Source organism: Branchiostoma belcheri, unplaced genomic scaffold (assembly GCF_001625305.1).
Source record: "Branchiostoma belcheri isolate BF01 breed outbred unplaced genomic scaffold, Haploidv18h27 scaffold8, whole genome shotgun sequence".
Lineage (NCBI taxonomy): Eukaryota > Metazoa > Chordata > Leptocardii > Amphioxiformes > Branchiostomatidae > Branchiostoma > Branchiostoma belcheri.
In genome coordinates this window covers 2,786,014-2,813,491 of record NW_017804464.1, presented here as the reverse complement: position 1 = coordinate 2,813,491, position 27,478 = coordinate 2,786,014, and the positions used below count along the sequence as shown (strand labels likewise).

The 27,478-nt window shown below is 40.4% G+C and overlaps 1 protein-coding gene and 1 long non-coding RNA gene across 6 annotated transcripts; both read right to left on the bottom strand.

The window, feature by feature from the left end:
• Window positions 1-106: 106 nt before the first annotated feature.
• Window positions 107-27,477, bottom strand: LOC109486222. 4 transcript variants are annotated; one of them, XM_019789937.1, is made up of 18 exons: window positions 27,346-27,477; window positions 19,570-19,687; window positions 19,108-19,172; window positions 12,387-12,568; window positions 11,803-11,943; window positions 11,358-11,484; window positions 10,812-10,929; window positions 9,992-10,095; window positions 9,644-9,703; window positions 9,222-9,432; window positions 8,585-8,822; window positions 8,023-8,187; window positions 7,611-7,785; window positions 3,304-3,569; window positions 2,746-2,919; window positions 2,496-2,574; window positions 2,154-2,256; window positions 107-1,720 (listed from the first exon to the last, which is right to left on the bottom strand). In XM_019789937.1, exons 2-18 carry the CDS (start codon window positions 19,647-19,649, stop codon window positions 1,627-1,629), a joined length of 2,382 nt encoding a protein of 793 aa, XP_019645496.1. In that variant the 5' UTR covers window positions 19,650-19,687; window positions 27,346-27,477; the 3' UTR covers window positions 107-1,626. The 4 variants fall into 4 exon arrangements, with proteins under 4 accessions (XP_019645496.1, XP_019645497.1, XP_019645495.1 ...); XM_019789938.1 differs by lacking the exon at window positions 27,346-27,477 and adding an exon at window positions 24,124-24,279; XM_019789936.1 differs by lacking the exon at window positions 27,346-27,477 and adding an exon at window positions 22,912-23,108.
• Window positions 13,895-17,033, bottom strand: LOC109486231. 2 transcript variants are annotated; one of them, XR_002141186.1, is made up of 3 exons: window positions 14,696-14,807; window positions 14,088-14,177; window positions 13,895-13,918 (listed from the first exon to the last, which is right to left on the bottom strand). It is a non-coding gene; the product is annotated as an uncharacterized LOC109486231 (long non-coding RNA). The 2 variants fall into 2 exon arrangements; XR_002141185.1 differs by lacking the exon at window positions 13,895-13,918 and adding an exon at window positions 16,766-17,033 and having other exon boundaries at window positions 14,001-14,177; window positions 14,696-14,768.
• Window position 27,478: the final 1 nt, after the last annotated feature.

The window sequence follows — 27,478 nt, the reverse complement described above, 5'->3', positions numbered from 1 at the left end:
GCCCATCGAAAAATACTACCACTTCCCATGTATTACTAAGTTGTTTCAATCATTCTCCTCAGTCATTCATCCGCCCATTCATTCAATAAAATACTCAACTATTTTGTGGGTATAAAAACAGAATTAGGTACTATATTTCACTGAAGGAAATCACTTGTTGTACCTAGGGACATTTCACACATTTTGTAAAAAATGTGCTCTTTTACAAATTAAGCAAAACTTTAATACCATTAAGTCTGATTACATTGTAACCAAGGCTTGGCTATAGACATACACCTGGTATGTGGACATTACTGGCCAAGTAAACTAAAACTGAACCACAAATTTAACAAAACCTAACTTTAACAAGGGCCAGAAAGGATTGAGGTAAGTGTTAAAAAAGGAGGGAAGAATTATCAAAGCTGTACATATAAAGTAAAAGAGATAAAAGAGACAGAGGAAGTATTGGCATAGAAATTTAAAAAAAAAATCAGCACTAGTATCTTTAACTCTCCCAAACCCTTGCTGGCCAGACACTACAATAACAGATAGTTCACACAAATGAAGGAAATCTTTTCCAAAAAATAATTGTATCCATCCAAGTCACACCTAATCTTCAAAATGTTCTAATGCTTACTACAAGGATATTCAAGTAAAATCAGCCCCTTCACTTTTGCTCTAGACATTCTATATAAAAAGTGATAATTTAAGTTAGAATACTGTCTATCTAGGGTTGCACACACAAGGAGTTGTCAATGTTGAACACAAAGACATCATTGCACTCAGATCTAGTTGCCGGTAAAAGCACTCTCATTCTCATAGATTTTTGTATGATCATTACTGATTTTATGTATCAAGGATTTGCCTCAAATTGTTACAAGATAAACAGGTTACAAATGATCAGCACACCAACATCTTACATCATACATGGCCATACATCTGGCTGAGGTCAGGGGTTTAAACAAATAATGCTTAGCATTATGATAACAGATTGTCAATCCTGCAAAACTGCACTTGAAATGAAAAGACTTCAAATACTGTAGAATTCTTCAATTTTGTACAGCAAGATTTTAGAGTGGTTAGAAGGGGTAGCGAGTAAAATGGTTAAACTTCACCACAATGGAACATGTATTAATGAATGAATGAATGAAAGTTGTTTTTTATGTATGTATCTGTATCTACATATAGACTGGACATGTATTTCAGCACATAATCTGAAAATTCATCAAGAAAATAAAACACCACATTTTCCAATTTTACAAAGGAGGAATGTAGAGAAGAAAGTTTTCATCTGTAGGTGATATTGCCAAGGTCTGTCTTGTTTTCCTATGCTAAAGAACTGCTCAAACAAATCTTCCTAGTTCTATGGTTTCACCTGACAGTCATAGTTTTAAAGTTGTAAAAGGTATGAGAAGTACGGATCATCTGTACCATACATAATAGTTATAAATACTAGAATTTTTTTCAAAGGTTCCCTGGAGTAGCCTTTTTATAATGCACAACAGAAATATTGACACCTCAATCTTACAGATATAATTGTCTAGTTACATGTAAAATCTTATCTATCAGCTTGATGATTGGCAAGCCACTTGCTGGAAGTCATCTGTTGCTATAGTTACAGCTTGAGCTTCCATATGGTTGCCATAGTTACAGCTTGAGCTTCCAGATGGTTGCCATAGCAACCTTGGACTGACCCTGAGAGTCCTGGAACTGGTACTCCTGTTCCTCCAGCAGATCAAACCTGAAGCAAACAACAGAAAAAACAGTTTCAGTTTACCTCTGTGTCCTTCTTTATTCCATGCTACCATTTTGGGCCATTTTAACCTTCTATGGTTACCTGTTCATACATGTACATACATGTATGTCAGGTTAGAGACTCCAAACTAGTAGGATCGCAGACCCTACCGCAGAGATCCCGACTGGAATTTAAATTCTAAGATGTTCATTTTAAAAGACAGTCTGAATTTTTTTTGAACTTTGATTCCTGTCACTAAAGACACTTAGGATTTGTAAATGGGAAACCACCCTAACACATTACAGACATCCTGATCAGAGTCTCTGTCAACACAGACCTCTACCAGTAGAGTCAGTGCCGATTCTACAAGATTGGACCCTGACTCAAACATCATGTGGTACCGTGACACTCAGATACAAGTCAGATATCAATAACTCACTTCTTGCCCAAGTCGGCTGACAGTTTGTCCTTCCCGACCTTCTGTGAGATCACCACGACGATTCCGTTGTCGGTGACGATCTCCCACAGCCGCAGCCACCAGGCTGGAGGGACAGAACAATATGTCAACATCGCTGCATCACCTGATGCTCACTTCTACTCTAGAACATTTTTATCCAGGCAAAAGCTAATGTAAGGCCTAGGAAAAAAAGTATGTCCTTTTTCTATGAAATTCATTGCATGATCTGTCAAGTATTCCATCACTCAGCAGTTGCAGTGAAAAGTTGGCATTGTCAAGGTTGCTGAAAATACACAGGACTAGTGCAGCAGTGCTGAGGGTTACCTTTAGGGTTGGTGACTCTGTCCAGGAAGTCCATCAGGATCAGGTCAGCTTTTGGGATCTCATTGGGCACCCAGGTCATCTGGACATGGAACAAAATTAACAACTGTAAAGATCTCAGGAGATATAATAACACAGAAAAAGGTTGACTGTGTTTTATATGTTTACATGCATCTCTGAATGGTGTATGCCTGTATGTAGTGTGCATGTATGCGTGTGTATTTGTATGTGTATGTGTGAATGACCTTCAGACCTGTTTGAAGGTCAGCCTGTCCTTCTGCACGTCTGCTGGAATGCTGACAGTGGTGGTCCCGTTCTCCGTACGCGGCTTCTTTGCCTTGTTCGGTGTTGGCCAATGAAACTCCCCCGTCTTCTGCAGTGTAATGGCAGCATCCAGACATCGGCCACAGTAGTCAACACCAATCACCTGCATCAAAATGATTACAATAATAAGCAAAACCCTCTCCTCTGTACAGTGTATAGTAATGGAAATATGGTTGATGTAAAAAATAACTAAATCCCTCCTGCTGTAAAACTGCAACATGATGTAACCCAACACTAGTTACCATGGTGGTAGACTGTCTGGTTCAGGTCATTGACCTTTGGTGTTTGGAAAAGAGGAAACGGAGCAAAAACAATATGTTTTCCTTCAGTAAACATAATTAGACCCCAAGCATACAAATTCTCATTTTGGACTGGCCTAGCTATCTCAGCATATCAAAAACTACACAATTTTCAGGAAGATCTGAGTCTCTCAAACAGAATTTGCCACTAAAACTGGCCTTGAAAGTCTGAATGTGTCCATACAAACCTCCTTGTAAGTTCTGGCCAGCTGGTACACCACTCCTCCAGTCCCACATCCCAACTGCACGACGTTCTGGAGCGGACAGCCGTAAAGGTTCGCCTTCTCCACACAGAAGTCTGCCAGGTCCTTGGAGTAGTTCTGGCCACTGTTTCCATACTGCAGGGCCAACATGGCCGCTAGTTGTTCTTCTGTTTCCTGATGGAACTGTTTGTTGGTGCTTGACATTGGGACAACCTCCAGACCAACTGTTTCTGGTACAGTCAGGTCATTTTCTGGTCACCATAGGAAAAGATGGATATAATTAGGATTTCTGCAATTTGTAGGGGTTAGAACTTTCAGGTAAGCATTTTCTTTTGGTGACACTGGAACAAATTTAAAACAGTTATAAGTTATTCTGTAAAGGAGCATCCACATCAATTGCTGGGTCCAAAGATTGAACACTTGTATCATTCCAAAGATGAGAACACAATACATTTTTCTGAAAATTTCCAAAAAGAAGTGGTTTTTGGGAAAACAATCCTGTAAGAATAATTTTTGATTACGTTACAAGTGACCCCAATGATGTGGAAACTCTGTTGAAAAACTGAAACTGGAGCAGAAAAACTGGAAATAAATGACAAACTTCCACAGAATAAGGTGTTTCCCCATTCCTGCCACATAAAAAACAGTTGCTCGAAATAAGGACAGTTGCTTGTCCTGGAGCAGTTAGAAAACCCTATTCTTGACAGTACTCCAAATTAACATGTAAGTTACGCAATGATCAATGAATGCTGGACATAAAGGAATGTAGGAACCGATGCAGCTACGCTTGTTGGTTAGCATGAGGAAGGCAGAGAATAATATTAAAAGCGGACAAATGCGCAGACATGTAGTTTCAGCACAGCTTTCTCAACTTTGCAAAAAGCACTGGTCATTTAACATGCTCTAGAACTCGAGGAAAGTATATTATGACAGTGATCTGCACATACAACACACATGGATGGAGACTGGTTCTAGATGAGAAGTCATGGTCAAATTCTATCATTCTGTTAGCAGAAGGACCAATTCATCCATTTTCATTTTGAAAGAAATAAACAGATCTAAACTAGGTGATACTAGTAGATACCCACTGACAGATGCTGAAATGATGACATACAAATTGATATACTCATGACTTTTGATTGTACACGTTGGAACAGAGACAGGACACAGAAAAGAGATAAATGCTTTGATTTTATAACAAGGCAAATTGTCCTCACAGAGACCTCAAAACAAAACTGACTACTGAGAGTCCGAGACCAACAGTAATCTCTTAAAAGTAAGGACTGCTATTGAGCTGAACATATTTGAGCAATAATGATGCTGGCTTCTGCTGAAATTGTGGAATGCAAAAAAATTGCACCAAGACACTTCAGCAAGGCACTTGTCACTTTAAATACTTTTTCTGACCTCCATGTAGTACAATCAAAGTTATCATATTTTTCTGTGATAACTTTCAAGTTATAACCATCAACACTTTTTTGAACTATGTTAGGAGCCAACACTTCAGATACACTTTCAGAACAACTTCAACAAGGCAGTGTAAATGAGGCCACAGCAAGTAATTTCTATGGATGACAGCAGTGCACACATTGATTTTCGTCTGATTAAAATGGGTTATACAGTATGTCATAAACATTTATCAGTTTTGTCTTAAAATGCCCAAAATGCCTATTTTTCAAAGTTGTTTCAGTGACTTGAGGCACGATTGCTTGCCTTTGATGGCAAGTGTTGACAGTCTAAGGTGTTCTATAGCATATAAATATTCAGCAGTGTAGTAAGCTGCCCATGATAGTATTACAAGCTGCTTTCTTTTACAATTGTTCTAGTAAATGTATACACATTTAGAATGGCAGGTAATACTGTTGAATACAGGAATAAAAACCATGTTGGTTATGAGATCATGTTTTTTCACCTCAATTGTTGTTACAGAGTATCTCAAAATTTGAAAATTTAGTCCTCTATTTTTTGCCTGCCTTCTTTTTTTTCCCTATGGCATCAAATTTGGAGTCTAGTAGATGTCATCCATGATGTTTACTAGCTGTGGCCTGAAGCATCATAGAATGAGTCAAACATTGCTGACTGTCACAACAAAACAGTCATTTTCGGGACGGCTCCATTTTTCCCGCAGGGGTGAGTAGGTTACGCCGAGGACAACCTCAGTGTGTCATCGACGTTTACATGCCCTACGACTCGCACCGTTTTCCAGCAACCAAATATGATGATATCTAGAAATACCTGCACAGGAGATTTTGATCGGGATGAGTTTGATCGGGATGAGATTTGATCGGGATGTAAAATTAGGATCCTTTGGGGGAATTCCTCGCAAGTCTGGAACAGGCCACGTCACGCGATCGGCACACAACCTGTTGGGTACAAACTGGACAGACAGCAGAGAGGTGTTTAGTGAACCCAAGGTCAAGCCCCTGCATAACTACGGACCAAAATGTCACAGATGAGCAGACATGTGTGTTAAGGAAATACAGTCAAACCTGTTTGTAATGGCCCTCAAGGAAACTAAAAAACTTCAGGAAAAATCTCTATCAAGCAAGTACTAGTATCAAAACAAGAAGTTGGAATTGGGTATTTGGGCAAGTCCGTGTTCTTGCATTGGAAATGTCAGTTGAAACTTGCTTCATAGTGACTTCTATCAACACAAATGAACTTAAAGGAAAAATCTTGTTACTGCAAACCCTACAATGGCCTTGTGGCCCTATAACAAGTTTGACTGTAAAAGAAAAATAGAAAACAGGTATTTATTGACATAACTGACAATGTTGGAAGTACAATCATGTACTTCAAGTGCTTTTTTTTGTAAAGAAAAGTCAACAAGCCATCTTGTGATTGGGACTGATATTCATAATTGCAAATACAAAGTCATGATTACCGGTAATGTTGTTAGCTTTTTCTACACATAATAAAAAGGTGTTTGCCCATAAATAATGGTAGCTCATGTCAGCAGTTTGTTTGAGCCTTTGTTTATTTGTTAATTGTGAGCCATAGAAAAGCTGCATTGCACTGTTTGAAAGTCTTTTAATGCCAATAGAAGAAGCATCATCATCATCGGTTCATCTCAAAAGTGGAAAGAGGTGAGGATGACTGTTTTACCCTTAAAATGTATGTCAGTTGCCATTTTCTTTTCATTGAAGATTGTAAAATGAGGAACCAGAAAGGCCACAAACAGTTTCTTGGTGTTTCTTTTTGATTTTCTGTAAATGGTACATTTTCCTTCTTTTTAAGGTCTCCTGTGTGTGACTTTTTTTACAGTGATGACTTGTTTTGTTTTTACAGTGATGGCCTTCTTTTCTAATGACTTTTTTCTCATTTACAGTCAGATACTTTAATTTCAGTCCCACCAAGACTTTCCTGTCCAATTTTTCAGAAGTGTTTGTTTTAAAATCTTGGATTTTAAATTTCAGATAATTCATACTGTAACAACAGATATCACAGCACATGTTGCCTCTTTATAACAAACATCATAATGAATGACATACAAAGCTGGGACATGGAGGCATGCACTTAAGTTTGACTAGACCATAAAAGACTGGGAAGAGAAAAATAAAAAAGAGGAGTAGAAAAACATTCAAGATGTTCATCTATCCAACAACTTGTAAGTCAACATTGTCTTCGCTTCTCCCAGTTTTGCTTTTGTTACAAAAAGTAGCACTGATGTTAAAAAGGGACAAAACATTCATTTCTTCAATACATTGCAATGTCAATAAAAAGTAATGCTATAGTGCATAGGAAGGGAGGATCCTGGAAATTGGAAGCTATATAAAAATGACAGAAAAGGAAAAGGAGAAGAATGTAGATGAGCTGTGCATTCTGTCTTCTCAGTCTGTCTTCAGCCTGTAGTGGATAACATGGGGAGTTAGTGTGCTAGGGGAAAGAGGAAATGGGTGATCTCACAACTCAATGTGCCATTTCCAACATTTCAGGGATTTTCATTCCAGAAATAATTGTGCCAAGGAGTCTGCATATGCAATCCTTGAAAAAGGTGACATAGGAGATACATTTTTTGTGTGTACCAGTTTCCATTTCAACTTTTTTTTTCATTTTCCTTGAATTCATTTTCAAAAGACCAGAAACTTCCACAGGATAAAACTTTGTGCTGCACTGTTATAAAATAACAATTTACAACAACAACAAAAAACAACAGTTACTGAGCTTCCTTTTATTTTCAATATGATTAGGGTGTTTTTTTTCTACTGAAATGGCAAAAAGATGTGAAACCATTGTGTGTAGGGTCCTTAACAGGAACGAGTTGAACTTCACAAACATGTCGTTTATCTCACCTTCCACCCCCGCTCCTAAAATGTACACATCCGTGTTCACCATGACAACTGGGGACTTCCCGGCACCAGGCAGGGTTCGTGCCACGCGGAAGCCAGCGTGTTGGTAGAAGTGGCGACGGAAGCCCATGCGGGAAAAGCGGGAGTTGTAAGTACCATCAGAGGCCCAGGAACCACCCTGCAACACGTGATAGAACACAAATCTTTCGAGATCCTCTCTAAAAGACTGTGGCAGCAAGACTTCTAATAGAAGTGTCTGTAAGAGTCAATGAAGTGGTGAAAAAACTTTTGCTGGTGAATTCAATTTTGATGTAGAGAACCAAATGGTAGAAATCTCACTTGATTACCATCCAGTATAACATCTGTCAAAAAAGAAAGACTATCCTGTCAGTAATAACTTAACAAGAATATTTACCAACATGAGCCCATGGCGGGCATCAAAGCATGGAGATGCATAGTCGTCATACAGGTGGTGCTGCTTGTATCCAGGCAGGCCGTTAAAGTGGTCCTCCACCCACTCCCACACATTCCCGTACACATCATGGAATCCAAGGTCGTTTGGTGGGTAGAGGTCGACGGGCTAAGAAGGTAAGACAGCAGGTGAGATAATGGGAACAATCTTAAACTACTTTCAGTCTGACTATTTTTCTTCTAATATTGTCTACATTTGTCAAGAACTCAACCTATTGTTAAGTTTGTTGAAAATAAAGAGAATAAAAGAATAATAAGTTCATCCCTCTTTTGATTATTACATGTAAACATGTTAACTATGACATTACCCTATCTCTGCATAAACAGTACAAAAAACTGTTAGAAATGTAATTTCCCTAGATGGACATCGTATCATCGTAATGTCTTCTATAGGAAGCCCTGTTGTTCTCCACTGTTAGTAAGGATATGTATTTCCATGGGAAAGAACAATTACATAAGATTCTGTCCAGCATTCTGATGGTGTGAATGGAGTTTGAGAATATTACCGATGAAGACCCAAAGGTCAGTCTAAAGTTGGCCTGTGGATCCTTGTGGAACACAGGGTCAGAGGTCACACCCTTGCTGGGGTCGCCCAGTGCCCCGCCCTGGATCATGTTGAACTCTGCCTCCGTCAGCATGCGGAACTCCGGACCTTTCCAGGCGCAGAAGGCGCGAGCTTCGTGGTAGTTCACCACCACCGGCCAGTCCCAGGGCATCTCTATCACATCAAACATCACACGCAGTCTGGGGATCAGGAGAAAGCAGTCGTACAATGTATATTGGCCAATGTGTCAAAATGATCTCTTTGTGTGGTATAGACAATATATCTCACATCATGTGTTCTACTATAAGTCTGAATCCATGAAGGCATGTGAAACTTTAAAATTGCCGATTGTGGTCTTCTGACCTCATAATCACTGCCTGAGACGTCTTGCATGTCAGAATTCGAACATATGTTACATGTATGAACGTATGGACATCTGACAACATATAATGTACTATCAATGGTTGATGTCATTGGTAACATACGCAATATGTATATTTCCCACCCAAATTTCATGTGACCTACATGAAGCTGATACCACAGAATGTTGCCTTTTGTGAAAAAAGATGAATTGTGATCATTTTTTCTCAAGTTCTCACCTGAAGTCTGGCTGACATTCATTTCCATTGTGTTGTCCATTAGCGGTGCCATTCTGGTGCCCGTTGCTTGTTCCATTTTGGACCCCATTTTGAGGACTGATACCGTTGCCATTGGAGTGCCCGACATTTGGGTCACTGTAGGTAGTGGTGAAGTATTCCGGCAGGCAGTGGGAATGGGAAGAAATGACAGCCCCACAGCCAGACTTACATCCTGAAATGTTGTAGATTACTTTAGAAACATACCAAGAACTTCCACAGAAGACATCATTTCTTTTTACACAGTTTGAGTATTGTGTATCTAAATAATGTGTAATAGAGGGGGACCTTGATACAGATCTAAATGATGTTGCTTTTACCTCATAATCCTCCGTTGCAAATGTAAATAAAGTTAACTCTTATCACAGGATAAAATTCCTTCCTACCTTTGGTGCAGACCCAGAATGTGGGATGTCGTGCTTGACGGAAACATCGCCACTTCCACCCTGAAACAGAATGTTTCATTTACATCGTTACTGTATTAGGGAGAGTCTGATCACGACTTCTTTAAAGATTAACTAGGATCTTCAGACACAGCTACATCTCTGGTATGATATTTTTGTCATGGGATTTTCACTAAGGCTCAGAATTGACCAAGAGGGATCCTTGAGAAGTTAGCCTATTCTGTCACCAGACATTTCAGTTTTGTACTAGTACCACACACCCACATTGCCAAGAATTTCCATATGCTGTCATAAATCTATTGTAGACGTGATCTTTGCCCTTTGACCTACCTTCTTTTGTCCAATAGGAGGAGTTCTCGTACCCTCCTGCCTTCACAAACTGCAGGATCTCACGGTTGGTCACCTTGAACTTGGAGGCCTCAAATGTTGGAACCCTGGAAAAGAAATCACGTGTGAAGTCAACAGAGACTAAAACACTATATCATTAGTAGTGCAATTCAATAGGCTGTAAAGGAAGGGAACAGAGGTTGGCATGTTCAGTACCAAGGACAGGGATGTTGTTTAATTCCAGTCAGTTATCAGTACCAAGGACAGGGATGTTAAAAGAATCAAAAAGTTTAAATCTATTGGAACATCAGACACCTTTCTTTATGATTTCTCATGAATTAATTTTAGAATTGGGATCAGACGCTGAGAAATTGGCCATACTTGGACTTCATCTGAACAAAAGTGTCTAAACACAGAGCTAGAGATGGATGGAGAAAATGCATGAATAGTTATTACCTAAATCACATTTCAACTTCCTCTGATGATTTTCTGATGAAGACTTTGGAATAAAAAGTGGAAACCGGTAAAATTGATAGTCTCAGCCGTCATCCTTCTGACGAACTCTTGACTACATTTCAACTTCCTCGTTACTAATCCATCATAAATGTGAGAGAGAAAGTTGAAACAGTTAATGGAAAAGATTTTGGACAAAAGAAAAGTCTGACTGACTCTTGCACTTAAATTGCTCTGTGAGAATGAAATACCAGTAAGACATTGGCACCGAGGGAAGCTCGACCCAGTGAGTGAGTGAGTGAGTGTATAATAACCGTCTACTGCCTTGGACACTGCGATGAGATACATCTCCAATAGTTTCCATACTTACTTGAAAGTTCTCTGTCCGTACTCCACACACCAGCCATAGGAGGGGAAGTCCTCTGGTTTGCCAAACGTCACCTCTGCCCCCTCCACACGGAGCAGGGGGTTCTTCTTGATACTGGCGCCTGGTGGTAGAGGGGGTAAGGGTATAGGAAGAATGCTAAGTTAAACACAAGTATTAGCAAGCAATGTAGATATGGCCCACAGTATTCTAGTTTGTTTGAAAGGTGACAAGCCTAGACAAAAGAGAGTGGAAAGCATTGGTGCATGTTTAACAAATGTGAGCGGTGACGATGATGATGAGTGTTTATGATTTATTTTGGCAGTGCAAGGACATTCTTGTGTAAAAATCATTGAGGAATGCCTTGATCTTGAGAAGAATTACATTGTCTCAGATGAGAGTGATAACAGAATGTGTAGCAGGCTAGCAGCAATTGTGAGTCTTAGATGGCAATGAAGTCTGAAGAGGAAGATGCTTGTTTTTGTATATACAAAGACAGAAAGGTGTGAGCCCAAAGGCATTCCAATCTAAACATCCTTACATGCAGCGTACCTGTGCTAGCTGGAGCGTACTTCCACTTAGGAGGGGTGGTTACCATGGTGATGGGCATCTGCCTGATGAGCACAGAGGACGTCTCAATGTGAATCTTCTCGTGCTCCACACCCATCATCACAGCCCACTGGGGAAAGGGCAGCTGAGTTAGACTTTAACCAATGACAGTCATGCCACCATTGTTACACTTGTTGGTATATAGACAAATTTGCTTATTGCAAACCCTTGCCTGTGGGCTAACTGAAACAAACAAGAAAGGTAACATTTGCAAAGCAAATGCATAATGTTTACCTTCGCATGTCGCAAGATGAAAATTGATTAACTAAAATTAAAAGCTTACTATTAAAACCTACTGGGTTTGACTTCTTTTTGATGAAATATATATACAAATGAATAATTGTATTACACTTGCACAATTTGCAATGACTTATGACCTCTGACCTACCCATGGGCTGTCCTGTGTGATTGGCAGTTGGAGGGGCGTGTCCTCGATCAGCTGACGGATGCGGTTGCGGACCAGGCGGCGAAACTCCACCGTCTCCTCCAGCGGGGGCCACTGGAAACTGCCGCCCATACGGTAGTTCTCCTGTCACAGAAGATGTAAGCCAAATTTCACTAACTGCTTATAATCTATTTGCTCTTTAGAATCCTTAGTCTAACAACATAAATATGTAGTATAGATAAAGTAATTATTCCTTGACACTATTGAAGAAAAGGGAAATATATTGTTTTCTCTAATGTCATTTTTCTGCTTCAGTACTTGTATTAAATTATCATGAAATGTCATCTGTGTTGGTAGTAATCATAGAAAAATGTCGAACTTTATTCCAACAAACAGGTTAAACAGAGATCACATTTTCAGCAATCACTGTCGCCTTCATCAGGATAATTAATGACCAATTGCTTCGAAACATAATCTCGCAAGGGTTACAGTTACACACACAGTCACACACACAATGTATCATCAACAGATATTCACCTTTCCTTCTAAAAGTCTTACAATGTTTGAAGGAGGACCTAGAGCCTTACCGTGTCGTCCCAGGACATTTCATCCACTCCAGTCTCAAACATGGTCTCAAAGTGCAGGTTGACCCTCTGTGACATCAGCCCTGCCAGCATCAGTTTGTTCACGTACACGGTGGCCGTGTGGGCGTAGTAGAAGATCAGAGGCAGCCGCAGCCGGTCTGGACACTTGTAGAACGCCTCCTCATCTGGAACAAGGAGTAGAGAAATGTTTACTGTCAAGTGTCAAGCTAAGTTGGACCATTTGCTAGTCACTCATCCTAGTACAAGTAACAGGCAGTTTCCCAGCATTATCTGATCAAAAATATGGTGCCCTGGCTTTCCAATGCATAAAAGTTATCTTTATCTTCTCGTAAAATTTGCTCTATTTTTTGGCGACGCCTCAGGGGCGGAGCCCTTAGTATAGTACTGCGATTGAATTGCCAGGAATTCTAAATATTCCACGCACGCATTCCCTAGGGAATTCATTTTTGGCAACACCATGCGTGTGAGGTCTTCCCTCCTAGCTGCTTTTCAATGACTTTGGAGCTTTTCCGACAGCTTGGACAGGATCATTGTTTGGAATTGAACAAGGTCAGCATTTGAAGTCAGATGTTTCAAAGGAGATGTCGTGATTGTCTGAATATAAACCAACATGTCACCGCGTTTGGTTGTTGTTTTTTTCTAGTAGTTTTCCTTCTCTTTATGAAAAGTATGTGTTTGGACATAAACCCAACGGATGAATTCAAGTTCTTTTCAATGTTTTAAAGGAGATGTCGTGATTGTCTGAATATAAACCAATATGTCACCGCGTTTGGTTGTTGTCTTTTTCTTGTAGATTTCCTTCTCTTTATGAAAAGTATGTGTTTGGACATAAACCCAACGGATGAATTCAAGTTCTTTTCAATGCAACTTTGTGAGGATAAAGGAAAGACGCAGAGACAAGGCTTTCCGCACACTGGGCACGGGAGACTTTAAAGACGGACTGGCTATGACTATATGATACTGGCTACGTTAACCCTTTCAGTCTTAACTGAGTTATATTTTCATTCTTGAACTGACGACCCTTGTCGTAGAAATCCTGTGTCTTTATATTCTGTATTACCGCATAACAGTGGTACATCACTTCAGCACACATATTTGTAACCGGAGCAATAACAGGGACTACAATAACAGAGAACTGTATAAGTAATTACAAGGGAACTGTTCGGAGTTTCATCAGGTCTTGCACTATCATCTTCTTACAAGTTAGTCAGAGTGCAATCGTACCACAGCTCCCATATACACCGATTGTTCAGCATATTTATGGTTTTCAAAATGTGTACATTCTCCTGGATTCGATTTAAACCGTCATTGGCGAGGTTTTCTAAATACATATAAAATAGGTCATTACAATATATACACTAAGATACCGTAAAACACAGGCAATGTATCATCGTAGTACAGACGTATGTAAGTCATCCCAGTAATCTCTAACTGGTGTAAGGTTTACTGTGGCTATAGGCTTAGCAATGCATTACATAGCCTGCACGTGATGGCTATGCTACTGATCTGGTTCCCTCCCATGTTGCCTTCTTTCTGTCGACGATGCTACTACTAATACACATATGATATCAACATGCTCCTTCTACCATCATCAACAATATCGAAGCAAAATTTTACACAAAGGAGACTGGAGTCAGTTGTCATGATCAGCTCTGTGACCGGGAGGCTTGAGTCAGCTGTGACCACGGCTTCTGGCATATGTGATTGTCCCGGCTTTAGCACGGCAACTGCCGGCTAGAGCTTGCGCACTAGCTCAGGCACATGGTATTGCAACTGTATGGAGAGAAAAAAGGCTGTCATTAGTCTGATAAGGTGTGAGGCTTGTTGCTAGTGTCAGGACAAAACAATAGACAGGACTTCACACATTGAAGGTATCTATACATGAAATACACTCCTACCATTATTGTATATGATACCTGACACAACTCAAGTTTAAATGGCTACCCTCTATCCACGGCAAGTTAGTCAACAGTAATATGCCTCTCACCGCGCCTCATAAAGATCTCGGCCAAAACATATCGTGGTGCGAACGTCACAGCAAATGGTAGCGGTTTGAAATGTATTACTTCAAAACAAGGTGAACATTTCCTAAACAAGTCATCGAAACGTAGAAAACAGTTGAAGACAAGGCTGATATAGAATGTGCGTCAAAAGTACACTTGACATGACAGCTGTGAACTGCATAAATAGCAGTCCTTCTGCGCTTCATAAATTAACTTAGCCAAAACTAGCCGACATTACCAAACATCCACACCCTGTAGAATTATGGATAAAAGTACGTTTGAACTCACCTTTTTGTGTCTGTATCCCTGGTTTAGAGAAGGCAAAGGGGCTACGTATCTCCACGCCCGCCGGCCTGGGCAACTGTAGGGAAACAGCGGTGATTAGCCTCGTGTCAACTGTCATTATCGCGGGAACCGAAAAGGAGGAAACAAACGCTTATAACCTTGCTTCTTTACCTGTGAATATGTTAAGAAGTGGCTTCCTTATTTAGGCAAGAAGGTAGCTTCGTTTCCTATTTGAAGATTTCGCTTCTCATTTAGCCTTAGGACTCGGCTACTAAAATCTGAAGTTTGTTTAGTATAAACTATTTTTTTGGCCCTGCCCAGCTTGACACCCAATTCGACCAATGGCAGCCCTGCTTCTCCCAGACATCCAGATACCACGTGTTTCAGAATCTCACACGCCACATGCCTTGCATGGCTGTGAAAATAGTTCTATGTCGCCATGTGGGCCATATGGAACTTTATGCCGGACACGAAAGCCGATCCTCGCCCGCTAGGTTTACGTTGACTAGTGCACGGGGAATTCCCCGTTTGTACCGAACGGGGTTTCCCTGTTTGTATCGCACGGGCCACGCTCAAACTTTTCCGGAATTGACCAATCAGAGCATCCATGTGCTCTCTTCTCGCGTCCTTTTCCACAAGCAGGACGGTTTCAGTTTATCGAGGGCATGGGCAATAAGACAAGTTTGGCTTATCTGTCTAGAATGCCCCCACACACATCGCAATGGACATCAAAGGCAGATTATTGTGGGAAACACTAAAGTAGTCCAGCGCTACATTGATTTCATACCGCTACCATTTGCTTCAAAACAGGGTGTACATTTCATATTCAAGTCAAAGAAACGTAGAATTCAGCTGTAGACAAGGCTGATATGAGGGTCTGCATGGGGGGGTCCTGGCAACGGTTAACGGTAAATTCAGCAGGGCCGATAACGCTTAACGGTAAATTCAGAACGGTCGGCAACGCTTAACGGTAAATTGACAGGCTTTTTTTCGAGCTGTACTGGATTTGGTATCTCGCTTTGTGAGAAAAGCTAATCACTGACAAAATTACATGTAATGAAGCACGCATTAAAGGTATGTGTTCCCTGTGTTTCCCACCTGCCCTGGTCCCCGAGTGCGTCCACAAATAAAGGGGAGTCCGAGTCGACGTCGGCCAGCTTGCATTTTTTCAGTCTGCCCAGTTTTACCGATGGATTTTGAGAGGGGAGCGCCGAAGGCGCTCGTAATCTGGGGGGGGGGATGCTCCCCCCTGGAAATGTAGGATTTTTAAGCCTTCAAAAACGCAATTTCCCGCATTTTGAGAGGCAAATCATGGTGTTGAGAGTGTTTGTCAGTCCTTCTGATGTTTTCATATTTTACTCAAGATTTTTTGTTAATTTGCCTGTCAAGGTTGACGGATTCGTTTAAAAAATTCTGTAACTCTCCGCAAACTTCCGGAAATTGACGGGAAAGCTGGTTCTGACTAGAGTCGAAGGGAACCCAGCGCAGAAGCGCGAGTCGAGCGCCAAAGGCGCGAGCAATGTAGGGGGGTCCGGGGGCATTCTCCCCCGGGAAATTTTGTATTTTTAAGTCCTCAATGACGCATTTTCCTGCACTTTGAAAGGCAAAATTAGGCGTAACGAAGAATTATTCATTAACGCTTAACGCTGAATTTAGGATGACAAATAACGTGTTACGTAGAATTAAAACGACCAATAACGCTTCACGAGGAATATACTGATAACGCTTAACGTTGAATTAGAGCGGGCCGGCAACGATTAACGGTAAATTAAAATAGCCCATAACGGTTAACGAAAAAGAGCATGCAGACCCTCTGATATGTCCAGCGCAAAACATTGACACGTTTCACAATCAAAGCCTCACAAACCAACCACTGAACAGGCCGGGTGGTTACAGGGGTCTTCTATAACGTCTTCTATAAGATGAACGATCCGAAATGTGAAGTCGTCATCAGGACTTCATACACGGAAGGTTTCTATACATAAAATACACACCTACTATAATTGTATATGATACCTGTCAACGCTCCTGTTTAAAAGTGTACCCTTAAAATAAAAGCACGTATGAACTCACTGTTTTGGGAGTCTGTTATCGCTGGTGGAGAGGAGGGCAGTTGTTCTCAGTGGTCCGGGGTACGGCCACGCGGAGTGCGGCCTCGTCTGCGGGTTCGTCTCGTCTAACAGTAGAAGCATTAGTTGAATACCGTTCAGGGGTCCAGTTGTAAGTATCGTTGATACGGCAAATGAGTCAAATAAGTCAAATAGTTTGTCAGTTGGTACAACGAAAGTTTAGTACGTCCTCGCGGGTAGCTGGCGACCGACTGACTGAATGAATGGTCCCCCGTGCACGCGGACCACCCAATGCGGTGGTCAGTCAGACAGATAGGTTTGTTGCTATGGCAACTGTCGCGACGGACTTAGTGGGAAATAGTCTCCCTTCCGGTTTACAACAAAACCCCTATTTTGCAGGGCAAAATGCCTTTAGCTTCCAAACTCACGGAATGACAGAAAAGCATGTGCCATCCTACATGTCCTACAGTTTTGGAAAAAGGTGATATGTAAATATTAAAAAAAAAGAGAATAGCTAGTCTTCTGCACGATTATCTTATGAAAGAATGTTTTGTGCAAAGTCATCTTAGTTTGCTTGTGAGAGAGGTATAACCATATTTTATTTCATTTGCCGTATCATAATGTTGTGTAGCGTAGTAACTATGCCCTGAACATCTGCTTGGAGACTTCGCACGCAGTAAAATCCGACCAATACAATCTCCAAGTAGATACAGAGACCTATTGTTTGTTTTACTAATTTTCAGTAAGTCTGTAAGCATTCACTCGAAATTCGAATATCAAACAATGGAACACTGAACAGATGCAGAGAAAGGGACAACCCCAACTATACCCACGAACATCTGCTTGGAGACTTCGTAAACAGTAAGATCCGACCGGGACACAATCTCCATGCAGATACAGGGACCGAATGTTTCTAGTCAGTCTGCTGTAAAATCATCTGAAGATCAAACAATGGAGCATATACAGAGAAAGGGACAACCCCAACTATACCCTCCCCCGAACATCTGCTTGGAGACCTCGTAAACAGTAAGATCCGACCGACACAATCTCCAAGCAGATACAGGGACCGAATGTTTCTAGTCAGTCTGCTGTAAAATCATCTGAAGATCAAACAATGGAGCATATACAGAGAAAGGGACAACCCCAACTATACCCTCCCCCCGAACATCTGCTTGGAGACTTGGTACACACAAGGACATAGTGTCCTTAGCTAGTAAAACCCGACCACTAAATTCCCCGGCCCTTTTCAGGGCCACCACATCAACAAGAAAGAGCTGTATCGTGTCAATATGCAATGATATTATATCGTACAGTAGCACGAAGTAGGTACTGGAAACACATGCTTTGCTAATGTAACGTAAGCTCGTACTCGTATCGCTTGTCGGTGCAAGGATACTGCCCGTAAATTATACAATGTCATACTTGTTGCTCTGAATGTGTGGGGCGCAATGGGCCTTAGATATTGAAGTATTACGCAGTAGAGCTCTCCGCGATGTGAACACCACGAAGGTTTACGTCAGACTGAGCTCCGGTTGTTTACGTTACGCCTTTTATCGGGCCAGGTCACCGTTAGTTATATAGTGCAATTTCGCTTTTTAACTAGGAAGGATCAAACACAATAAACAGAAGAGACATTTCTTGTTTGGCGAGATATGCAACCTTTTATTCTGTTGCCTCACAAACCATGTCAACACGTGCGAGACATGGTGTAGGATAGAGATTGTCTCAAATATATAACATGTGTCTCATGTCAAAAACCCGGCCAAAACACGCCTAACTGCGTGAAAGAAACCAAGACCAGTGCGTGTGCGAACGAAAAGGGGAAACCAGCCAATCGGGCACAAATTGTGCCGGAATGAGAAAGGAAAGGGGTTCACAAGGGATGCCTCCGTGAATTTGCGAAGGCGATGAGGAAAGTCAGACATGTTAGGTGGAATATGGAGACGCTAGATATTTCGGGAACCTTGGACGAGCGCCCGGTCTGCTTTCTGGTGGAGACCCACTCAGTGTACATGTAGCGTCAAACATAAATCCATACGAATGTGAGTTACAGCTCAGGGTACACAATTCATTCGTTGATGCATGCATCATTTTAGCACTCTCAAAAACAAACAATACAACTTCCTACATACAATACGGTGTCAAAAACACACACATTTTAAAATACTAGTAGAACTATAACAACAATCCGTTATAAGAAAAATTCCTTTTACTCAAGGTATATCAAAAGGGTTACAAATTTATACTATTATATTATTAAAATACTCACGTCGCCGGTGTGTTTTTTAAACACCGCCCTTGTTTCTCCTTTTTTCCTTACAGATCAATATTTCACAGCTAACTTACCTTTGAGCCCAGTGAAGAGGCTTTCATTCAAATCATAGCTGGCTTCAAAGTATTCAAGGATGTCACTGGAAAGAACAGCAATTATATCATGTCAAACAATGTAACAACAAAATACATGCAATTCACACCATGCAAAGTGTAAGACACAAATTAGGGACTATGAACTAACTAGTAGTGTAAATTGTAATTCTACATTTTGTAGTAGTAATGTTGACTGTGGTACTGGAACGTCAAACTATTGGACACAGGCAGCAAAGAGTTGTGGGGAAATGACTAATTTTTTTTAAATTTTTTACATCATACACTGATTTTTTTCTAATACTGATTTCTTTATGTAAGATTCTGAAACATAAGCACAATTTGGCAGCAATCAGCAAACAGTTACTACATGGTATCAGCAAAAAACTGCAAATTTGAAACACTGCCACAAGGCTGATATGAAGGCTCCTCCTGGTGCCTTACCTTTTACTACAGGAGGATAGGTCCAGAGGCGCCATGCCTGTAGTACGGTACTTTCCTGTCAGTACTTTCATCATTGCCATGGTGATCAACAACTTGGTGTCCTCAGATGGGTCACGCACTGGAAGGACAAGAAAGACAAATTCACATTTACTGGTAGACAGTCATTTCGTGGTGTCCCATATGGCACCCTGGGACAGCCGCCATAGCGTGCTCCCTGTGCATTTTTGACACCATCGAAGTGACACGGTAATGCACATGATTAACTTGTGGCTTGGAATGTTGGTTGACGTGCCTGGGGTCGGAATTATCAGCTCAATAGCTTCATTCAGATGACTGGATTTTCAGGTGCGCTATTTAAAGCTAGATGCCTGAAGGGCATTTCTCTGGATGATGATTTGAGATAATTGCATACCAAAAATCCACCACTAATGTACTACTGTAAGGCTTACTGTAATAATGGTGTTTTTAATATAGGGTATGGATTCCAATTCAGTGGTAAAAGAAGCAATGACAATCCATCATTTTGACTTGTACAGTTTACATGGACACCTGTACTAGTGTCTGTCAGATGTATTGTCAGGGGAGGGAGGGGGGCAGCGGTTCATAGCAAAAATCAATACTGTACCCATAGCTACATTCTGTGTAGTTCAAAACAACTTTTTTGCTGCATCATGGTCAAACAGTCAGGGTTTGCTTACTTTATTTCATCAAATCCCCTTAAATCGATTTGACGAATTAAAAACAAACTTTCTTGTTTGATTACCTCTCTCCCTTTTAAAAGGGTCGTCCGCTAAAATATTTGACTTTTGCTGTTTTTGCAAACGCTGTTTCAATTGGATGCCTGCGTGCCACCAAAGGACAACTCAGGTCAAGACGATTAACTATGACAAAGCATTTTTTGTTTACTTTGTTCATTCTAGTTGATTCTAGACCATGTCTGAGACTGAATGATTCAGTGGCACTTGAAGTTGGCATTCAAAGGATTGCTGGAGCTGGTTACCTTTTAGAAAACTTTTGCCCGAGTCCCAAAAGTTTCTATTGCCAAGTCCCAATCAAAGACACAGAATGAGTACACTATAGCTAGTCAAGAACTATAATATGTACCATACAAATTGGTACTGTTTTGGAATTTTTGTGTGGGACTCCCTGTGTGTTACAAGTTCTATTTTTTGTAGCAAGAGTATGGAGAATGAAGTTCAGTTCAGTTTTCCCAGTTTCCTGACAATAAGATCATGTCATGTGAAACTAGACCTATCCAAATCAGTTCAGTAAGCTTTGACAACAACTTGAGTCTGGCAATTGCAAGTTAAGATTACGTAGTTACACACTGCACAGGTACTTGCTCAGCTAAACGTGTACGAATTGATTGTCTGCTACAACAGAAGCAACTCACCTACAGTATAGCTGCAGAACAAAATGTATATGTTACTAGGGTTAATATGTTGCAGTCAGTCAGTTTAACCCATTGCAATTTGGGGTCATACTAGACTCATAGCATAAAAAACTCACATGAGGCCAGGGGACACATTGTATTTCTTACTAACATTTTCAAAAGCTGTTCAACTGAAAGACAGTATGGCTATTAGCCTGGGTGCCAGACGCTAGCGTTCATAAAGCGATAGATTTTTTTTGTGTCCGCTACTGTATCCGCCGCCCAACCCCAGGCTGCCCCAAACCCAATATCTTTCACGCTAGCCTAGCGCGAGGAGATAATTAGAGCCAGTGTGCAAATCAGGGTCGGCGGGGCGTGTGCCTTTCCCGGGCCGAGGAATTATCGCCGACTCGCGGTAGGGGATGGCACCCAGGCTATATGGCTATCAATTTTCTATGTAAAAGAGATATTATAATATAAAGAAATGATAAAGAGCACATTTTTGTGATGTCACAATGCCGTGTGAACAGCCCCCTTTTTCATCTCCCTCTATTGTATTCGTTTCCCCCTACTCTATGCTCTAGTGGTTTACCCCAGGTATGTTTATTTCCGACATCAAAACATCACATGGAAGAGTCACATGTAGCATGTGACTAAATTCCATGTGACGTTTGTTATGCAGGGCAATAGGGCAATTACATTGTACCCACAGAATGTGACCCACAGAATGAAAATCCAAGTCATGTTTTAGGGGGTGTGCATGGGGAAATTGGATTTTGAATTAATGTACATGTATACAAAATTCTTGGTGCTCTTAACTTCGTTAGACAATAATTACATTAAGTTCAGAAAAGTCTCTAACACATTATTTAAATCACTAATGCCATGATAATGCTTTAAATTGGATTGGAACACAACTGCAAACAAAAATTAAAAAAAATATGCCTCATGGAAAGAAAGACCCCCAAAAGGCCAATCCTACATGTAGACAAAAGAACAAACTGTACCTTTGCCCCTAAAGAACAAACATGTACTGGTCAATGACCTGTCAGTCATGCTTTGTAAGGTTAACTCACCTTTCGCAAATAAAGGTCGCACACCATACCACTCTACATTTTTGCCATAAACTTAATTCTGACATTATAACTGTCTGTACTTTGGCATAGTCTTCTTAAACTTCCATTTGATCTTAAAAAGGTTAAGTGTTGTTTAGATCTGATAACAATAATTATTACTAATTCTAACCTTCTCCCTGTTGTCTAATCCCATAACCAATACCTTATCTGAGTTATCAGGAAGAAGGATAATGAAACCTGTGATTTGGATTCATTCTTAGCAGCTCTTGATGTCTTGAAGGATTAACGGTATACTAGTAAATCCCAAGGTTACATGTAACATTACCTACTTGACAATAGTCTGCCTTACAATAATACCACACTTACAAAGTTACAAAGACCACACACACAGCACAAGTATGTTTGCAACCCCCCCATTACAAAATAGACCAGTCCCAATGTCAGTGGAAATGCACTTGAGTTAGATGAGTTTATTGTCTGATGGGGGGACAGAGAACCTTTTTGACCTGAGATACCTAAGAAAACACTGTGACACAAGGAGATTTTAACATACTAGTACATATTGGGTGAACATTAATAACAGAATCTGGCTCTCAAAAGAGTCAAGAGCAACTGATAATATTTTCACTGATTGTGGGCCAGTGACCTAATCTTAGTTTCCCCGGGGGAACCCTAAGGCCTAACAAAAAGCAGTCAAGTTTTTTTCTCTTACCTCTTGTACATGGACATAATGTTTGCTATTATTACCTGGCTTAAAAGCGGAATGTTGACGAGTAGGTTTTCTAGCTGACATGCTTCAATTAATTTTAACCCCAGATTAGTGACAGGTTGACAACAAACTGAAAACAATACCAGTATGAATAGTCTTGTTGAATTTGTTGAAAGACCACATACCTTGTCTTGTTGAATTGTTGAAAGACCACAGTTTGAATTGTGTAACTGCTCTGTTACAGCTGGAAGATTATTACATCATCTCTAGTCTAATGTATGTACATTGCAGCACCAGTCACTATCCCCCTTCCTCCTTTCCTGGGAACGACCACGGCCCTTCCTTTCAGGTTTTCATTCACACCTGGACAACTGCCAAGAAATCTGACACCTTGTACTGTATACCTGACCCCAAAGAGGTAAAACGTGCATTGTCAGCGTGACTAGGCAGTTTTTTTTGAGAGGCTTACAACTTAACACAAGTGATTTCCATGACGTCACGGTCAGCGAGTGGTAGGCATAGCAGGTGACAGTTGGGTGATTTGACTACTGATGTCTTCAAAATAACTTGCATGGAAATGCTGAGGCAAAAATGTGATGTCCCTGACAAAAAACAGTTGCTTGCTTCATATCTTAGCTAGCTCTAGCTATTTATTGGTGGTACCAAAAAATAAAGTGCCTCCTTCCATAGCTTATAATGTTTGGGGGCTATATTTGAAATACGTAAAATATGAAATGATGGTTCAAAATGTGATAAGATATGCTTACAGATTATAATTAGCTTGGACAAAAACAGGTGTCTTGTCAAAAACGCACCTAAACCAGGCATATCTATGTTATTCAAAGCTACTAGTATTTGTCTTTCTTCTTTGTCTCAGCATACAATAGGATTTAATTACTTGCCTCAGGATTTGCTAATGGGAAGACAAACTTGTTTTGACAATTTGCAATTCAGAATATGCACTTCGTTTGGTTCAGAACCAAAGCTGTATTACAGTTTTGTAAATGTATTAATAATTTAACAATCCTTTTGAAATCCTACTCAAACTGTATAGAAATTTGCAAAGGCACTGACAGGACTCAAGTTGAGCATGCTTCAGAATTGCTTATGCGGCCTAGCAACACATTTTTGCTAAAACATTATGCATAAAAACCTATAGGTAAAATGACATGGTGTCAAATATTTCAACAAATGTGTTAATTTTTTTCTCCTCTACATGAAAAGCATGCTATTCATTTGGGCAAGCATTGTTCTTGTTGTTGTTGAGCCCACATAATCAAATATCTCACTGCAAAATAGTAAGCTAATATTTTGTCCAAAATCTAAGTCTCCTTTGTCAGTTAGTCAAACATATCAAAGATGTACACTACTCTAAAGACACAAAATACAAAATGTACCTTAAATCTTCACTGGTTATGGCCTCCAAAAACAGTTGTATACAAACTGTGAAACACCCACAGAGCTTTCCCGTCTGCTGCCAGTATTGGAAGATTATAAAAGAACAGGCCCAGGTTGTGTAACTGGGACAGATTCCTGCACGTGATGTGACCTGGTTTCCAATGGTTTATAATATTATGGCAAAGGGAGAGACCACTAACAATCTGTCCTGGAGAGACCTATATATAATGGCCTGTATATGGCCATGTATCCTTGTAGCACACTGAAGTACTGTAGACATTCCGGCTTAAATGGTTTTTCTGAATTAGGCAGCAGGGAGAAGATCACACACATGTAGGTTACAAAAACAAATGGTAATTTTACCCAGTATAAAAACTGCCCCTGGAGCAGTTTGACTACTACATTGTATCAGGAATTCAATGCAAAAATGTCAACAACAAGGAACTGGTACTAACTTTAAAATAGAATGGGCTATCTCTGTTTTTGTGTTCAATGTGTGACTTAAGTAAATATAGTTCCTGGTAACGCCCACAACTTACACACACCCCCAACACACACCCCTCCACACACCTCCAACACACACACTCCCAACCCCCTGAACCCCACAGTATATCATCAGGGACTGTCTGTCAACTCCCTCCCTCCCAAGTTGTTAATGAACTTTCCTACCTTCAACTTGCATAACAGCCTTTACATAAGAAAGTCAAAATCTTTTTTTGACTTGAGCGATAAACTCTTAGAATTAAGTTGTTGTTAGAAAAACTGCCTGGTAAAACCTGAAACAACACTAAGACTTGTAGAAGAAATTTTGTCAAAACCCTGTTGGCTCACGTTTGTCCCATAAGCCTCATTTGAGGTGAAGGCTATCTTGCATGTATAACCTGATAAGGTCATGGCTTAGTCATGTTATATAACCATGGACGTCTGTACGTTATATAAGACTAGCTTTGTATGTTAATAACTTACATATTGCAAACACATGTGACCTTTCAGACATGCATGTACAAATGTACTACCAAAAGTAAAGGCGCATTCTAGTATTTATTGACAGCATTGAATCCAACAATTCATCAATCGTCAAACTTTATGTACACAAGATGACCTTTGATTTTGATTGATGTACCTTCTATGTCCACTAGCATGTTAAACTCAAAGGTCCACAGAATAAAACATTCATGAACACAGTCAATACTGGCTTTGTAACTCTCTCAATGTATGCACAACACATAGAACAATAAAACTTTTGTCTGGTGTAAAAAAAATGGTAACCTGGAAAATGTATCTTCCGTATACCATACAAAGATACTGCACAAAAATTGCATGTAATTTATTTGTACCATTTTTGGCAGTTAGTATTAGCCTCTGTTACACAATCTCTTGCTGCCAGGGTGGGCTGCTAGATGCTATGTTGTGAGTAGATTTGTACGTTGGATCGTAATTTTCATGGGACAGTTAACTTAATCATTACTCAATGGCAAATATCTTGCTGAAAATAGGTCAATCCTTACTATCAGCAACCGCTTCACAAAGATGCAAAATATCCTGCCTGACCTAGTTTTTCTGGTGGGTCAATCACAGAAAAATAATTGCAACAGGGTCAACAGTTCAATACTTCAATAGTTGGCACTATTTCTACTAAGGTGGACAAAAACCGGGCGCATGATAAAGAATCAATGTCACAATTTTCCCCAACAACCTCTGCTTGGAGAGTAACTATTTCAATCAAGGACATTATACACTCTGTGTATAATATCCTTGGTTAAATCCATTTATTTTCCCATGGATTTTATATCCCAACAGTACTGGAAGGAGGTTTACTTCACCGTATTAATTATTATGCTTAAAAAAATCAAATGTTCGCAACTTGTTTCCAATCACAGTGTGATGATTTCACAGTGGAAATCTAGATTTTGAAACCACAGTAGATCTCGCATGAAAGTCCATCTGAGTTGGTAAAATACATGAAGAAAAGTAAACTGTTCTCCAACTCAAAAAGAAATTTTCGGCTGAATTGCCCAGTCTTCACCTGAACTTTATGACCCTTGAGCTAAAAGTCACGTGTCAACAGCTGATGAAGACTGAGCGATTCAGTCAAAAATTTCTGGTGAGTGAATTTCTTTTTGAGCTGGAGAACAGTTTAATTTTCTTCAGTGTAGATCTCGTAGTGGTCGGCCTGACTTTCTCTCATTAGCAGGCAGGGAGAGAAGGTGTAGAAAGAATAGAGAGGAGATACTTCAGCCGTAATAGTCTATTGCAATCTACAATCAAGTTCCAGTTGAGGCCCTCCGCTGCTTATGACTTAAGAGTGTAGCACTTAACATGTTAATTGCTATACTCTACTGTGTAGGATAATAATATGTCCTTTGCAAATCACCTATGACCAGAGGGTACAGCTGAATTGGCAATGTTTATACATAACTCTTCTGTGTACGTCAGGTTCACAAACAGTGTCAGAGCCTCAGAGGTGTCTATGTGCACTGCTGCTTCTGGTGTGCTGCAGTGACTTTGCAAATCCACCATGTAGCATCTCAGAGCAGATACTGGGAGGTAAGATGGCAGCATATTTTGCATCCTGCATACGAATTTTATGCAGGAAGCGGTGTTCGCAAAATGCCTAAATTATGTCTAAACGTCTCGATTTTCCTACAAATATTTCTGACATTTAATATCATATCGATCTTGACATTCTTCTGCTGTATGACTAAAACCATTAGGACTTACTGAAACCAAGGTTTGCTGAAACATAAATTATTTGTTACACAACCCCTGCCTGGGGGTAGCCTGGGGGCGCAGTTGGCCTTTTTAATCAGTTTTATTGGGTGGGGAAATGGATACAGACTGGCCAATTTGATACTGTCTTATCCCCACCAAAAGATCTGCTTGGAGATTAGTTTTATATAACCAACGAGATCCTGACCCTGATCCAACATGGACACTGCCCCTCCACCCAAACCATCCCCAGCCGAAATATAAACCCACGATCTCATGAAGAAAACGATCTGATCAAATCATACATTTGACAGGAACACTCAGCTGTGTGTATGGACCGTATCTCCGTACTTGTTGGGCCGATTTTTTGTGCGATCTCTTGGCGCGCTGGCTTTGCAGTGAACTGTAAAACCGCTACTCATGCTTTTGAAAGCATCTGCTATCACAGGCTATGTTGCAGTACTTTTGTTCCAACGGTTTCCACGCATGCAACAAATTGTACAAAATATTACCTGCTGCTTCGATGCCTGGATTATTGGGCACTTGAAGTTGAACGTGGACGTAGTTTCCAGGTTTTGCTCTGACTGTTGCTTCCGTCACAACACGGAGCCTGTCTCAACAAAGCTTGACCGCGTGGTGACGGCG